This window comes from Tachyglossus aculeatus, chromosome 4 (genome assembly GCF_015852505.1).
Source record: "Tachyglossus aculeatus isolate mTacAcu1 chromosome 4, mTacAcu1.pri, whole genome shotgun sequence".
NCBI lineage: Eukaryota > Metazoa > Chordata > Mammalia > Monotremata > Tachyglossidae > Tachyglossus > Tachyglossus aculeatus.
In genome coordinates, this window is record NC_052069.1 from 137226987 (window position 1) to 137239580 (window position 12594).

The window sequence follows — 12594 nt, forward strand, 5'->3', positions numbered from 1 at the left end:
TAATGCATCTCCAAATAAGGTCCCATACCACACATAACCAAGTTTTGTACTACATTTGTTCAACGACATTGCACCCCCAAATAAGACTTAAGCTACATTTAACCAAATATAATACCCTCAAAATAAGTTGTTCAAAAACAGCAATCTCCCCCTCGAGGCAGATGTTATTTTATCCATTATTTTATCCACCTGTAATACTCCCTGAATATGCACGTTCCGCAATTATCCAGACATATTACACTGAGTCGTGCACCCTATTCACTGACCGTTAATACAGATACTTATTTTTTAAAACATAAACCCGCAGGTTATGCAGGCCGTGAGGTTCAGAACGGTAATCACAGGGGGGTTGCGGCCATGTTCTTTTCCAAAGCACTGCCAGACTCATCCTTACCCCACCGCAGTGAGGGGGGGGACGGGCGGATCCTCCCCAGAGAACCCAGAGACAGCCAGAGGCCCAGAGAGGTTAGGAAGAGGCCTCACAGCCCAAGGGGATTGGGGCCAGCCCCACTCACGTAGGTGTCGTGATCGTAGAGCTCCACGACGATGTCCGGGGGTAGCTCAGCGACGTTGCGGGGGTCCCCAAAGATCTCGATCTCATAGAAGATGAGCGTCTGGTCCCAGGTGGGATTCAGGGTGTTCTTCGCCACCACTGTCTTCTGACTCTGGTGCAGGAACGAGACGATCGCGTAGGGGTCTGCGCGGCCCGACGGGCGATGGAGAGGAGGCGATTCGTCAGAGCAGGGATGTCCAGGACTCCCGCTTGCTCCAACTCTGCCCCGTCCTCCTCCCGGCAACTCCCTGATTGACTCCCAGGAGCACTGCCCGTGCCAGGTGTTGCAGACTCCTTCCTCAATCCCTTTGTCCCCCGCCTCACCCATCTCTTATCCCTAATGGCCTGGCTACTGACTTCATCTATAAAATTGAATCCATCAGTTGCGATCTTCCTAAAATTTCCCCTGCTCTTCTCCAGTCCCACTCTCCTGTTGCCCACTCTTTGACTCATCAATCTTCCCCAGAAGTAGCTCAAGATATCTCCCCACCACCTCTCAAAATCTACACCCTCCACCTGCATCTCCCATCCCATCCCTCCAAACTTCATCCAAACACTTGACCACTTCCCTTCTTCCCTTCCTTACCACCACCATCAAATGTTCACTTTCCAGTGGCGTTTTCCTCACAGTTTTCAAACACGCTCCTGTCTCTCCTATCCTAAAAAACCCTCCTTTGACCCCATGGCTCCCTCCAGTTATCGCCCCATCCTCCTCCTCCCATTCCTCTCCAAACTCCTTGAGTGAGTTGCCTCCACTTCCTCATAATAATAATAATAACAATCATTTTTAAATTGTGGTATTTTTAAGTGCTTACTATGTGCCAAGCACTGTACTAAGTGCTGAGGGAGACACAAGATAATAGGGTCCCACATGGAGATCAAAATCTAAGTAGAAGGAAGGATAGGTATTGAATCCCCATTCCGTAGATGAGGGAACTGAGGCAAAGAGAAGTGAAGTGATTTGCCCAAGGTCTCACAGCAGGTAAGTGATGGAGGCAGGATTCGAACCTTTGCAATCCGGTTTCTGCCCCCTTCACTCCATGGAAATGGCCCTCTAATAAGGTCACTAATGACCACCTTCTTGCCAAATGCAACAGCTTCTGTTTCATCCTAATCCTCCTCTACCTCTTAGCTGCTTTCCACACTTCGACCACTCTTTTCTGCCGGAAACATTATCCAATCTCGGCCTCACTGACACTGTCCTCTCCTGGTTCTCCTCCTATCTCTCTGGCCGCTCATTCTCAGTCTCTTTCATGAGGTCTTCCACTTCCTCCCACTCCTAACTGTGGGTATTCCTCAAGCTTCAGTTAATAATAATAATAATTGTGTTATTTGTTTAGTGCTCACTATGTGCCGACCCCCTCAGAGTTCAGTTCTGGGTTCCTTCCTATTCTCCCCCTACACCTACTCCCTTGGAGAACTCATTTGCTCCCATGACTTCAACTACCATCTCTACACAGATGATCGAAGAAGCAGTGTGGCTCAGTGAAAAGAGCACAGGCTTTGGAGTCAGAGGTCATGGGTTCAAATCCTGACTCTGCCAATTGTCAGCTATGTGACTTTGGGCAAGTCACTTAACTTCTCTGGGCCTCAGTTCCCTCATATGTAAAATGGGGATTAAGACTGTGAGCCCCCTGTGGGACAACCTGATCACCTTATATCCCCCCAGGGCTTAGAACAGTGCTTTGCACATAGTCAGCACTTAACAAATACCATCATTATGATTATTATTCCCAAATCTACATCTCCTGCCCTGGTCTCTCTCCTTCAATCAATAGCATTTACTGAGCACTTACTGCATGCAGAGAACTGCACTGAGCACTTGGAAGTGAACAATATAACAATATAACAGACACATTCCCTGTCCATGAGCTTACAGTCTAGAGGGATAGCTCTACTTGGACATCTCGGAGTCAGAGGTCATGGGTTCAAATCCTGTCTCCGCCAATTGTCAGCCGTGTGACTTCGGGCAAGTCACAAGTTCTCTGTGCCTCAGTTACCTCATCTGTAAAATGGGGATTAAGACTGTGAGACCCACGCGGGACAACCTGATCACCTTGTATCCCCCCACCAGCGCTTAGAACAGTGCATCGCACATAGTAAGTGCTTAACAAATACCATCATTATTATTAATATTATGTGCCACACACTGTTCTAAGTGCTGGGTAGATCAGGTTGGACCCAGTCTCTGTCCCACATGGTGCTCACAGACTCAATCCCAATCTTACAGCTGAGGGAACTGAGGCACAGAGGAGTGAAGTGACTTGCCCAAGGTCACATGGCAGACAAGTGGCGGATCCCGGGTCCTTCTGACTCCCAAGCCCCGGCTCGATCCATTAGGCCAAGCTGCTTCTCAGCCCAGACCCTCCCAGCAGATGCTGCTCATTACCTCCTGGAAGGAGGCTCCATTAATGTGGGACCTGAGGGTGCTCGTTTGCATATATTTGCATGCTGATTTGGGTTCATTTGCATGTGGTCTGCCAAGGGCCCTGTTCCAAGCATGAAAAATGAGCACAGAGAGAGGAGCGGCTGCCAGCGCACGCCCGGGCACAGGGCTTACGACCCCATCCATCACTCAGGCGACGCGACGCTGCTCTTTGGTGAAATACAGCCAGGGGCCGGGGGGAAGCAGGGAGGGGCCATCAGCTGGCAGAAACTTTCTGCCTCGATTTAGCCAACTCTTCAGGAGGCTCCAGGCCCCCACCGTAGTCGGACCATGCGGTGAGCTGTGGCCACGAACTGCAGGTCAAATCCTCTGTGGGAACTGTACTCGGCAGGGCTCCAGATATGCAGGTTGAATGATGGTGCCAGGGGGCCACATCTGTCTCTTGGAAAACCAGTGGCCCCGGCCCAGAAAATGGGGCTCCTCACCATCTCCCACCCCTCCATCCCTGCCCCCGTAACACAAAGCTGCATCTCCTCCAAACCCTTCCTGAATTGATGCGATTCTCCCCAGGGAAAGTGATTCCATGGTTTCCCACCATCCTCCAGTCCAGCTCCTGCCACCCCTCTTCTGCTCAGAGAAGAGCAGAATACCACTCTCCCCACCTTTAAAATCACATCTCCTCCAAGAGGCCTTCCCCGACTAAGCTCTCTTTTCTCCTACACCCTCTCCCTTCTGCGTCGCCTCTGCATTCGGATCTGTACTCGTTAAGCCCCTGATATTCGCCCCATCCTCAGCCCCACAGCACTTATGTACATATCTGTAATTTATTTACAATAATAATAATGGTGGCATTTGTTAAGCGCTTACTATGTGCCAAGCACTGTTCCAAGCACTAGGGGGACACAAGGTAATCAGGTTGTCCCACATGGGGCTCACAGTCCTAATCCCCATTTTCCAGGTGAGGGAACTGAGGCACAGAGAGTTTAAGTGACTTCCCCAAAGTCACACAGCTGACAAGTGGCAGAGCTGGGATTAGAACCCATGACCTCTGACTCCCAAGCCCGTGCTTGTTCCTCTGATCCATGCTGCTTCTTATTTATATTAATGTCTGACTCCCCATCTAGATTGTAAGCTCCTTGTGGGCAGAGAATGTGTCTACCAACTCTGTTATATCATACTCTCTCAAGTGTTTAATATGGTGCTCTAAACACAGTAAGTACTCAAATACGACCGATTGATTGATTCTCCCTTTAGTCTCACTTAGATCCCTCCTGCTTAGATCCCTCCAGTCTTCAGGGTGAGGCAGGGTCGGGGAAGAGGAGTCTGTGGTCCAGCCCACACCCCTCCCCAGGTGTCCTAGAGACCCCCTGACCCCTCCCAGCCCATCGGGAGTGTCGGCATGTACCTGAGAAGCTGTCTTTATCCATGGCTACAAGGTCCCGGGCCTGGTACATATAACAGCGTAGGTGGTACCTGTTCCCGCCTTCATCCCAGAGAAAGAGAAAAAAGGGGCAAGGTGAGCTTCTGGGAGACCAAGCAGGGAGATCATCACCCAGGCGGAAGGAGGGACAACTAGGTGGGGAACTAGATGGGGGAGAAGCAGGTCAACAACAGTCCCTCTGCCACCCCGACCCTGCTGCAGGATAATCCAGAACAACGTGACATATGCAAAATGGAAGTGGCACAGAGGGCAGACGGCCCTGCGTCAATGGAAGGGGAGGGATGAGTGACACAGAGAGAGAGAGCGAGAGACAAAGCAGACAGCTGGTTCCAGAAGGTTGGGGGAGAAGGGGCCGGCTTCCAGCTGGTAGGAACCTGCCACAGATAATCCACACCCTGGCTAAAACACATCCCAGATAATCCAAAATCGACGGTCACCAGAGAGAGAATCCAGCACATCGATGGCTCAGCTGTCCATTCGCGCTTACTCCAGTCCCCAGGTCTCCTCTTGCCCACCCCCCTAGCATGCACTGCACTCCAGAACCGGGGAGAGGGAAGGAGAGAAGTGGGGAGAAGGAAGATTCGTCCAGGGCCGGCTCCTCTTGGCTGTCCTGGGAACTGCCACCCCCGCAACTCCCCGGGCAGGGTCACTCACAGTCAAAGATGCAGGAGATGGTGGGTCTGTTCACCCCAAAGCTCAATGTGGAAACGGATTTTGAATCATCGCTCCTGTCATCCACCACGCCACCCTGGGGTGAGAGAGAGAGCCCGGTTGGTAGTGAGAAAGGGTCAGTGTCCCCTGCACCCCTCTTTACCAGAGTGGTCACCCTGCCGAGACACCGACCCCTGGACCATGTGCCTCGCCCTGCTGTGTGGCCTTGGGCCAGTCACTTCACTTCTCTGGGCCTCGGTTTCCCTGTCAAATGGGGATTCAATAACTGTTCTCCCTCTTACTTAGACTGGGAGCCCCACATGGGACAGGGGCTGTTTTCGATCTGATTATCTTGACTCTACTCCAGTGCTTAGCACAGTGCCTGCCACTTAGTAAGTGCATAACGAATACTATTATTATTATTTTACAGGTAGAGAAGTAGTGGCCTGAGAAAGGGGCAGTTGTACAAAACCCTCCTCAGTGATGGAGGCAATTGAGGAGGAAGGGCAGGCCCTCTACCCCCCAAATCCCTCATGGGTCAGTCCCCTGTCCACCCTGTCTTCCCTGTCTGTCTTACCCAGCCCATAGACCCCTGCAGTGTTCATACCCTAGTCTTGCAGTCAGCACAAAATGATCAACCAGCCTTCAGTACCTCTTTCAGCCTGCCCCACCTTCCCGGGGTTCCCCCTGCAGCCCAGGGGATGCTGGGAGATGATGGGGGACATTGTAGGCCTAGAGTCAGGTGGGGAGGAGGGTTTGGAGAGAAACAAGAATAAAAGAGAAGTGGGGATGGATAATCCACAAATTGGAGAATCCTCAGGCAGATTGCTCAGCGTCGACTGCATTCCCTTCCTAACCAGAGAGATGTGATCTGTTCGAAGAAACCTCAAAGGGTCGTTTGAAAGGTCAGGTTTTTTTCAGGACGCGGGAAGAAATTCTTTCTGGATATGTTCAGTTTCATTTTCCCCTCCCAGAGGGAAGGAAGAGGAGAGAGCCAGCATTTCTGACCAGTCTCATCCACCACGGGTTGGTCTCGGCCTTCCCCGCTGGGGCTGGTTTTGGATCCGGGCGACTCCCAAAAGTCCCAAAAGCTGAGGGGGCACAGGAAGGTAAATGAGGAAGGGGCAGTTTTAGTGGGTGTTCTGGGGCCCAGGACCTCTAAAACCACTTGACCTGGTATGGGCAGAACTTTGGGCTCTCCTGCCACTCTTAATAGATTTCCAGCCCCTCAAGGGCCAGGAGCGAGTTTTCTACTAGTAATAATAATAATAATAATTATGGTACTTGTTAAGCACTTACTATGTGCCAAGCACTGTTCTAAGTACTGGCGTAGATATAAGTTAAGCAGGTTGGACACAGTCCCTGTCCCACGTGTGGCTCCCAGTTTGAATCCCCATTTTACAGATGAGGTAACTGAGGCTCGGAGAGGGGCTCACACTCTTAATCCCCATTTACAGATGAGGTAACTGAGGTTCAGAGAAGTGAAGTGACTTGCCCAAGATCACTCAGCAGACAGGTGGCAGAGCCAGGATTAGAACCGAGATCCTTCTGAATCCCAGGCCTGTGTTCTATCCACTAAGCCACGCTGCTGGGAATCGGGGTTTCCCTTCGGGACATAGGTAAAGCTGGAGCTTTTCCAGCGAGACAGATCCTTGTACTAACTGGCCATCCAGAAACATCCAGGAAAGACCCCAGGCCTCACAGCTAATTGAGTGGAACATGGAGAGGAGGAAAACCCAGCGGCAGTCGGAGAAGAGGAATGTTCTGGCGATCTAGGGGGATCTCCCCTGAAGGGGAGAAGCCGGGCTCAATCCCATATCATTTCCGGAATCGGAACTTGGTGGCGGATGCCAAAGCCTTTGTGAAACTTCAGAGCTCATCCCAGCGAGGGACTGGATCTCAGAGCAGCAAAATGAAGAGCGCTCAGCTGCTACCCAGGCATCTCCCAGCCACCCCTAGCCCCCGCTGAGGAGTCCCGGTCCAAAAGGCAGCCCACCCCAGTGGGCTCATAGACTCCCACCGTCATGCCCCCAGAGATAAAGGTCACCCTCCCTTTAGCCGGTCCTGGCTTTTCATTTCCAAAAATGGGCTGAAAAGTGTGCTGGAAAACCTCTTTGTGTGCCTTAGTGGATAGAGCATTGGCCTGGAAATCAGTTCTAATCCTGGCTTTGCCACATGTCTGCTGTGTGACTTTGGGCAATTCACTTCACTTTTCTGGACCTCAGTTACCTCATCTGTAAATGGAGATTAAGAGTCTGAGCCCCAAGTGGGACAGGAACTATGTACAAACTGATTAATCTGTATCTACCTCAGCACTTAGAGGAGTGCTGGGCAGATAGTAAGTGCTTGCCAAGTACCATAATTATTATTGTTATTATTATTACAGCAAATTTTCAGATGAAAAAAACTCAAATCTGAGGTTCACTTAACTTACACGGTTAAACACACACACACACACACACACACACACACACACACACACAGGCACACCTCCTTTGTAGGTTTTTCTCTTTCAGAATTAAAGAACTGGGGAACCCTCCCTTGCTCTCCCCTCAGCCAAACTCTTGCCCCCAAGGGGACAATGGTTTTCAGACTTGCATGGTGTCTTCAAATTCCCTGTAGAATATAAACTCCTTGTGGGCAGGGAACAAGTCTTCCGACTCTGTTACACTGTACTCTCCTAAGGATTCAGTAGAGTGCTCTGCACACAGTAAGCACTCAATAAATACTATTGATTGAAATCCAGCCCTCGGAACCTTCCCTAGAATGATCAACTGGCTCTGCCCACAAGTCCCAGACTGAATCCCACTCCTTCCCTATCGTCCCATCAATCAGTGGTATTTATTGAGTGATTACTGTATGCGGAGCACTTTGGAGAGTACAATAAAACAGAGTTGGTAGACACATTCCCTGCCCATAGCAAGTTTACAGTCTAGCTTCCTCCCTGCCGGCCTCATCTCCGTTTTTCCCGGGCACCCTCACCCCATGAGGACTGGATGGGGGCAGAACCCAGAGCTTAGGAACCAGGGTGCCAACTACATATTGGGGGAGGCTATAGGAATGAAATTAGGGTGGAAGTCATTATCCTGACACTCAGTTTCTTCCCCTACCTGTAATTTATTTTAATGTCTATCTCCCACTGCTAGATTGTAAACTCCTTGAGTGCAGAGATTGTTTCTACCAGCAATACCATACTCTCCCAAGTGCTTAGTATAGTACTGTGCACACATTAAGCACTCAATATATCCATTCATTCCGTTGTATTTACTGAGAGCTTACTGTGTGCAAAGCACTCTACTGAACGATCAGAAGAGTACAATATAATAACATACAGACACATTTCTTGCCCACAACTAGCTCACACTCTAGAAGCAGCATGGCTCCATGGAAAGAGCACAGGCTTTGGAGTCAGAGGTCATGGGTTCAAATCCCAGCTCCGCCAATTGTCAGCTGTGTGACTTTGGGCAAGTCACTTCACTTCTCTTCACTTCACTTCACTTCTCAGTTACCTCATCTTTTCCCAAGTGGAACAACCTGATCACCTTGTATTCCCCCCTAGTGCTTAGAACAGTGCTTTGCACATAGTAAGCGCTTAATAAATGCCATCATAATTGTATTATTATTAGAAGGGGAGAGAGGCATTAATACAAGTAAATAAATATATATATATATATATATACATAGGTGCTGTGGGGATCGGAGGGAGGATAAATGAAGGGAGCAAGTCAGGTTGACGCAGAAGGGAGTGGGAGAGGAAGAGAGGAGGGCTTAGTCTGGGAAGGCTTCTTGGAGGAGATGTGATTTCAATAAGACTTTGAAGTGGGGAAGAGAAGTTATCTGTCCGATATGAGGAGGGAGGGCGTTCCAGGCCAGAGGTAGGATGTGGGTGAGAGGTCAGCAGTGAGATAGAATTATCTCACAGTGAGAAGGTTAGTATTAGGGGACCAAAGTGTGAGGGAGGGCTGGGCTGTAGTAAGAGTAGTGAGGTGAGATAGGATGGGTCAAGGTAATTAAGCACTTTAAATACCACTGATTGACTGATGGAGGGTCAAGACAATGGGGCCATTTACAATAATAATAATAATTCTGGTATTTGATAAGCACAAATGGGGTAGATGCAAGTTAATCAGGTTGGACACAGTCCCTATCCCACATAGGGCTCACAATCTTAGGGGGAGGGAGAACAGGTATCAAATCTCCACTTCACGCATGAGGAAACTGAGACACAGACAAGTAAAATGACTTGTCCAAGGTCACACAGCAGGTAAGAGGTAAAGCTGAGATTAGAACTTTGGTCCTCTGATTCCCAGGCCTGGCCTCTGCTAAGCCATGTTGCGCCTCACGCTGTTTAAGCCCTGATTAAACCCTTCCCAATCCCTTCTATGTAGCCCTGACTCGCTCCATTTGTTCTTCCCCCCTCCCCACCCCACAGCCCCGTATGTCCTTATCTGTAGTTTATTTATTTATATTAATCCCTGTTCTTCCCCTACCCTAGACTGTAAGTTTGTTGCAGGCAGGGACTGTGTCAGTTCACTGTTGTATTGTACACTCCCAAGAGCTTAGTACAGTGCTCTACACACAGTAAATGAACAAATGAATGCTGGATCTCACCCATCCAGTGGAAAACTAGTCAAAGAGTCCAGGGGTGGGAGTGGGGAGACTGGGCAAATTCTGGACCTCAGTCTTCCCATCTAGATAATTGGCAGGACCACCCACCTCCCAGCCTCGCAGACGTGAGGACCAATGAGACATTTGGTAGGAAAGGATGATGAAACTAAATGCCCTCCTGCCCCCACACAGGGCTCTAGGGGAAGACTGAGAATCAGCGTGTCCTCGTGGATAGAGCATGGGCCTGGGAGCTACAGGACTTGGGTTCTCATCCAGTCTCTGCCACTTGCTTGCTGTGTGCCCCTAGGCAAGTCGCTTCACCTCTCTGTGCCTCAGATTCCTCAACTATAAAACGGGGATTCAATACCCATTCTCCCTCCTACCTACATTGTGAGCCCCATGTGGGACAACCAAATTAACTTGTATCTACCTCACAGCTTAGAACAGAGCTCGACACAAAGTAAGCACTTAACAAATATAATAATATTAATATTCATTCATTCAATTGTATTTATTGAGCGCTTACGGTGTACAGAGCACTGTACTAAGTGCTTGGGAAGTACAAGTTGGCAACATATAGAGACGGTCCCTACCCAACAGTGGGCTCACAATCTAGAAGAGTGGGCTCACAGTCTAGAATTATTATTATTATTAATTTATTAGAATTGTTAATAATAATAATAATAATTAAAAGTGACCTGTTGAGGGAGTTGGAGGGGGCAGGACGGGTGAAGGTCTGGAGGTGAATTTGGGCCTGGCCTTCTGCACAGTTGCCCACAGGGAGAGTGGCAGGGTCACAGCCGGGCTGAGCCGCCCCACCTTCAGGGCCCGGCAGGGGACAAAAGAGGCAGGCAAGGGGCAGACAGGGTGGGGGACATCCCTCTTCGGTCCTCATGTAGCACAAGGGCTCCCCCCGCCCACCCTCTCCAGAGCGGAAAAATCGCTCTGGGAATCTATTCTGGGCTGCGGAGGGCGGGGAGGAAAAGAATGGCATGATCTAATTCCACGCAGTCACTTGTTTCAATTCACCACCGAGTTCAAATATCAAGAGGCGGCGATCTGGGCGCTGGAGCGAGCCAGAGCCCAGAGCTGACTAGAATGGAGGCTCTGTGCTCAGGAGAGCGGTCCTCTGGCTCTGTGGGAACGCCAAGTAGGATTGGGAAACCCGGGGTCTTTGGAAAGCCAGGATATTAGCTGGAAAAAAGTAATAGCAAAATGGAATAATGCTAGGGTCTAGACGGCAGATGATATGGTTTCAACATGTCTGATTCTCAAGGTCTCACTCGCTCGCTCGCGGGGAGAGACGCAGCTCTGAACACGCTTTGGAGGCCGGGGAGGGAAACGGGCCCGGGGTTGGTGGGGGCTGAGAGGGCTGGCCCGCGGCCCGGCGGTGGGAGAGGGGCCCGGCCTCTGAAACCCTGAGGATGGGGAGTTTTGATTCTCCTTTCTGCGGTGCGCCTGCTGTGTGGCCTCAGGACAGCCGCTCAACCTCTCTGATGGGGGATGGGGGGTGCTCATTTATCCCTAGGGGGATGAGTTTAGGCAAACCACCCAGCCAGAGGTTAGCAATCCCTTCGGACGTTGACATGCTGTCGTTGTAGAGGATTGGCGGGTGCTTTGAGTGGGAAGGGAAGAGAGGGTAGGGTTTTGGCAGAGCGGGCAGGAGCAGGGCTGAAGAGAAGCGGGCAGGCTGGGGTCTTTCCAGCCCTATACAGAAGCCCTTGGGTCCTGTTTCCTCTGATCCCCTTTACCTACTCAGCCGGACTCCATCCCCTGCAATGTCCCCATCTCCCTGCAATGACCCCTGTCCCCACCTCCCTGCAAAGACCCCCAGTCAAGTCACCCACATACCCCTTCCCCCGTCCCCCACAATGGCCCCCAGTCCCACCCCCCAACCCTGTTCAGCTACGGAGACTCAGTGTGAGCATTGGGAGGGAGGGGACGGGCCGGAATCAGCCACACCTCTGGAATCCGGACCAGCCCCAAGCACCCATGTTGCGGGCCTGATGAGGAGGCAATCTCTCTGGGGGCTCTGGGGGCCTCGGGGGCCCGGGGCCACAAATCTCCCATCCATAACACAGTCACAATTCCTGACTGTCCTAGTCCTCCATGGGGTCACATCCTAGCGGGAGCAACCCCCACCCCCGGCCCTGGGGCACCCATGCCACCCAGGCCCAACCCAAACACCCCAAAATACTTGGCTGCTAGGCCCGAGCACAGAAGTCCATGGCAGGCAGGGAGCCGGAAAACCCCGGACACCCCGACCCCCAAGCACCGTGTCCCCCAGACAATGTGTCCCTCACACTACAAACCCCAGAAACTGCGGCTCCCAGACATGTCCCCGGGCACCCTAGCCCCCCGACACTAGGCAATGTGGACCGCATCACAGCCCCCAGACACCATCTTCCCCGGACAATCTGTCTCCGGGCACTATGGCCTCCAGACACTGTGCTCACCTGACAATGTGTCCCTGGGCATCACAGTCCCCAGATACCATGCCCCTCCAGATAATGTGTCCCCGGCCACCATGGCCCCCCAGACACTATTTCCTCCAAGAAGCCATGCTCCCCAAGACGATGTGTCCCCAGGCACCCCAGCCCCTAGACTCTGCATCGCCCCAAGATCCCATGCTCCCCCAGACAATATATCCTCAGGCACCACAGCCTTATATTAATGTCTATCTCCCCCTCTAGACTGTAAGCTTGCTGTGGGCAGGAAATGTATCTGTTTATTGTTTTATCGTACTCCCTCTGCACACAGTACGGGCTCAATAAATACAAGTGAGAGACGGACTAGACCACCAGACAATCTGCCGCAGGCACCGCCTGTCCCCCTGCAACACCATGCCTCCACCCACCGCCCCCCTGATGGCAACAGCCACCGAATAATGTACCCCCAACCCCACACACTGCATCCCCCAACAACCTCGCAGGCCCGAAACCGCGCCTGTGGTCC

The 12594-nt window shown here is 51.3% G+C and overlaps 1 protein-coding gene across 11 annotated transcripts in view; it reads right to left on the reverse strand.

Annotated features, from left to right (window-relative positions):
• DYSF (dysferlin) overlaps positions 1–12594 on the reverse strand; it is a 157711-nt gene that overhangs the window by 75000 nt on the left and 70117 nt on the right. For all 11 annotated transcript variants that reach the window (XM_038744614.1, XM_038744611.1, XM_038744609.1 and 8 more), the window contains 3 exons: positions 5035–5128; positions 4345–4422; positions 516–697 (listed from right to left, as the gene is read on the reverse strand). In XM_038744614.1, the coding sequence (XP_038600542.1) occupies positions 516–697; positions 4345–4422; positions 5035–5128 (354 nt within the window). The remainder of the gene's footprint in view (positions 1–515; positions 698–4344; positions 4423–5034; positions 5129–12594) is intronic.